This window comes from Eurypyga helias, unplaced genomic scaffold (assembly GCF_000690775.1).
Source record: "Eurypyga helias isolate BGI_N326 unplaced genomic scaffold, ASM69077v1 scaffold942, whole genome shotgun sequence".
Taxonomy (NCBI): Eukaryota; Metazoa; Chordata; class Aves; order Eurypygiformes; family Eurypygidae; genus Eurypyga; species Eurypyga helias.
The window spans coordinates 2885-6172 of NW_010237640.1; the positions used below are offsets into that span (position 1 = coordinate 2885).

At 40.4% G+C, this 3288-nt stretch overlaps 1 protein-coding gene across 2 annotated transcripts in view; it reads left to right on the forward strand.

Moving 5' to 3' along the window:
- Window positions 1-2883, forward strand: part of LOC104506536 (myosin regulatory light chain 2, smooth muscle minor isoform) — a 4475-nt gene extending 1592 nt beyond the window's left edge. The window contains exon 3 of one of the 2 annotated variants that reach the window (XM_010147511.1): window positions 2687-2883. In XM_010147511.1, coding sequence (XP_010145813.1) covers window positions 2687-2859 — 173 coding nt within the window. In that variant the 3' untranslated portion in view covers window positions 2860-2883. The remainder of the gene's footprint in view (window positions 1-2686) is intronic. The other variant, XM_010147513.1, reaches the window with a different exon arrangement.
- The last annotated feature ends 405 nt before the right edge of the window (window positions 2884-3288 follow it).

Below are 3288 nucleotides of genomic sequence, written 5' to 3' on the forward strand. Positions count from 1 at the left end.
GGGGTAGGTAAACAGGCTTTCTGTTGGTAAGGTCTTTTCAAATGTTAATTGACTTCCTCCCTCTCAAGGGAAATCTCTTCACCATCTCCTAGAGAAGGAAGTTTTGTTAGTAGGTTAATTATTTTCTCTCCACAGGTAGTCTGACTCACTGTGCTGCAGGGTTTTTTTCAAAACCAGAGCCTGCAAATTAGGATATAAAGAAAATGATTGTGCTACCAGTTCTTTTGAACAGTAACCTTCTACGTCTATGCAAACAATAAGTTACTAGTTCAGGCCCTCATGTACTGATAAGATTGATTTTTATTATCTTTCAGCTCTTGTGTGGTAAATGTTTTAGTCTAGTCCTAGGATGATTGAAGATAATGGTTCCACAGTCTCTTTTGTGTCTTATGCCATCCTCAAATTTTATCCAAGGAACCATGTTAGATAGTTATGCTTTTTTATTGATTTTTGATTCATAATAGTCAAAATGCAGTCTTCAGAATAACACGTGAAGTATTTGTAGAAGCCATGTTATGTTTGCCTTTTATTAATTTTATTCTCAGGTTTGGCTTCTGATCATTTTGTTCGTTTTACAAAAGAACAAAAAGCATTTCCAGCAGTGTCAAACGTTTTTCTGTGGTGGGTTTTTTGTTGTTGTTGTGTTTGTTTGTTTGTTTTCCTTTTTTTCACTCCATAATCGACGTGTGTGTTACGGGGCTGATTTTCTAACTCTACATCAGTGTAGTTCTTTTGAAAGAGAATAATACAAATCAGATCCTCTTGATGAGGATAAGGTAGTTATACTTGTGGGGTTTTACTTACCTTTCCTGTATTGCCAGTCTCGTTGGGTATATACCTTCAGCATTGCTGTCGTATGTACTACTATGAAGTTAGTACAAAAGTGTTATCAGTCTGTACTGAGTATATCTTTTCTCTGCTCTTTGATCCTGCATTGTCATCTGGTTTGTGCTGTCTGCCACAGGCTGAGGCTGAAATTTTGCTTCATTAATTTGTAGCTCCCCGTGTACGTTGAAGCGGTGTGTGAGGGAGAGTGGTAGTACTGTTTGCTTTACAAATCTGTGCTGCTAAAACTTTGAGTATATTCCTACGCTGACAACCTAGTTCAGTGTTTTAACATCTGGCTGTTCAGGCAGAAGCCGTTAAGTCCTTGAGGCTAAACTTGCAGCACCAAAGGCCTTGCATTCTTTGAATACTAATCCTGTGTCATCTCTCATCACTGCTTGGTCTCAGTGGGACTGCAGAAATAGAGCGCCTAATCCTTTAGCTGTTTTTTCCCCTTCTTTAAGCACATCTGTGAAGAGACAACTCCAAAATTTAGCCCGATTAAGATGGGCTTGGCTAACTGAACATTCTCCTTGTTTTTCAAGTAAAACATTGCTGATGGTCGTCTTCATTTGGAATCTGTAGTCAAGGGCTTGTCTGTCCTGCAGTATGATGCTGTTTTAATTGGCAGATGTTGTAACATGCTTTTCTTCCTTTCCCTGCAGCACAGATCAACCCCGTGATAATTTGTCACGCTCGTTGACTGCCTTTTGGTCCCCTGATTCCCTGTTTGGTTTTGTCTCTCTAATGAACTGTTTTTCCAAATTTTTTTGGTTGTTGTTTAAATCCCATTCTAATTGAATCTACATCCGTTGATGTGGGTGTCTACATATGATTTCCAGCTGTTCTGCACCGTTTACATGTCTTTGGTTTTGGAATACTTCTACCTCCTCTGTTCTGTTCTTGCTATTTCCCCAGCTAAAGTTCAGTAACTGATTTCTTTCTCAAATGAAGCAACTATTGTGCCTTTAAAGGCATGGTAGGTGGTTCAACGACAGTAGGTCTTATTTCAACATTAAGCAGTGTCTGCATTCTTCTGTCTATCCTTTGTTATGCACATTCCTTTTTTTAATCTCTCAACTTCCCTGGAATTAATTTGGCAACTGGTGGTTCTGCCCATCTATTGCCGCTGATTTAACGGAACATAGTTAGCAACTTGCTCATTTTAATATCTTTGTTAATTTCCTTCATAATCTGCTAATATTTTAATATCAAATAAATGACTTAATATATCCCACCTTTTTTTGACTAGCTTCTCCGCCTCTACCCCTCCACAGTAAACATTACTCCTCCCTCCTGAGTTAACTTGCTCAATCCTGCCTGAAAGTCTTTTCTGTATAAACTCTTTCCTTGGACGCTTGCCAGCAATTCACTGCATCCATGTAAACCGCCTCCAGCAACAGTGTTGTGCTGCAGTGAAGAGCCAACCAGTGTTATTTAGTCCCCAGAGGAAACTAGTTTATAGAGGATGCACAAATATATCTAATTAAGTCAAGAAAAATGTGATTCAATTAACAGAACAGCTTGTGTAATAAAAACTAGCAGTGGCAGGAACTTGTTTTTCCACTTTGAGCTGTTGAAGATCAGTAGATGGAAGGAGATACTACTAGGTCACAGCAGATCAGGCCCTCTCTTCAAAAATCTGCATGAAACGTGTCAAGCTTCCCCGCCCCTTCCCCTTTGCATTCAAGGAATTTCTTTAGGATTCAGTTAAGGAAGTGTTTTGGGCTCTTGGTGCAAGTGGATCAACGAGATGCTGTATTAGTTAATTGCATGTGTCGGTATGTCTGCCTTACTGCTTTGGGAGACTTCCAAGGAAACAGCTTCCCTTTTGTGTTCCTCTCTGCGCATCGCATTCCAGGGTTCATCCAGGAGGACTACCTGCGAGAGCTGCTGACCACAATGGGAGACAGGTTCACGGATGAAGAGGTGGATGAGCTGTACCGAGAGGCGCCCATCGACAAAAAGGGGAATTTCAACTACATTGAGTTCACGCGCATCCTGAAACACGGAGCAAAAGACAAGGATGACTGAGCAAAGCTCCTCATACCTGTGGATAGCTTCCCGACCCCACCCCCCCAAGTAATTTTATTTCTCAGGATGTGTTTTTTTCTTTAATTCTTGTTGGGACCTTTTGGCTACGTTTTTAACATTCCCACTTTTTCCTCTGTGGACTCTGGGGCTGCTCAGGCACACCTGCACCTGTGTAGTAAGACTGGAAATGGGCAGGGAGAGAGGACAGATTACAGCGATAGAAGTTAAGGGACAAAGATCCCCGAGGGTGGAGGCCCAGGTAAAAATGTCAGTGCCACTCATCCTAGCTAGATTTTTACATTTTAATGGTAATTTTTCAGATAAAACACTGCTATATTAAGTATGTCATTAAAATTTTCCTTCTAGAAGTGAACTATTTACCTAATCAGATCTGTAAATATTTTTGCAACTGTATGCAATTGTGCTGTT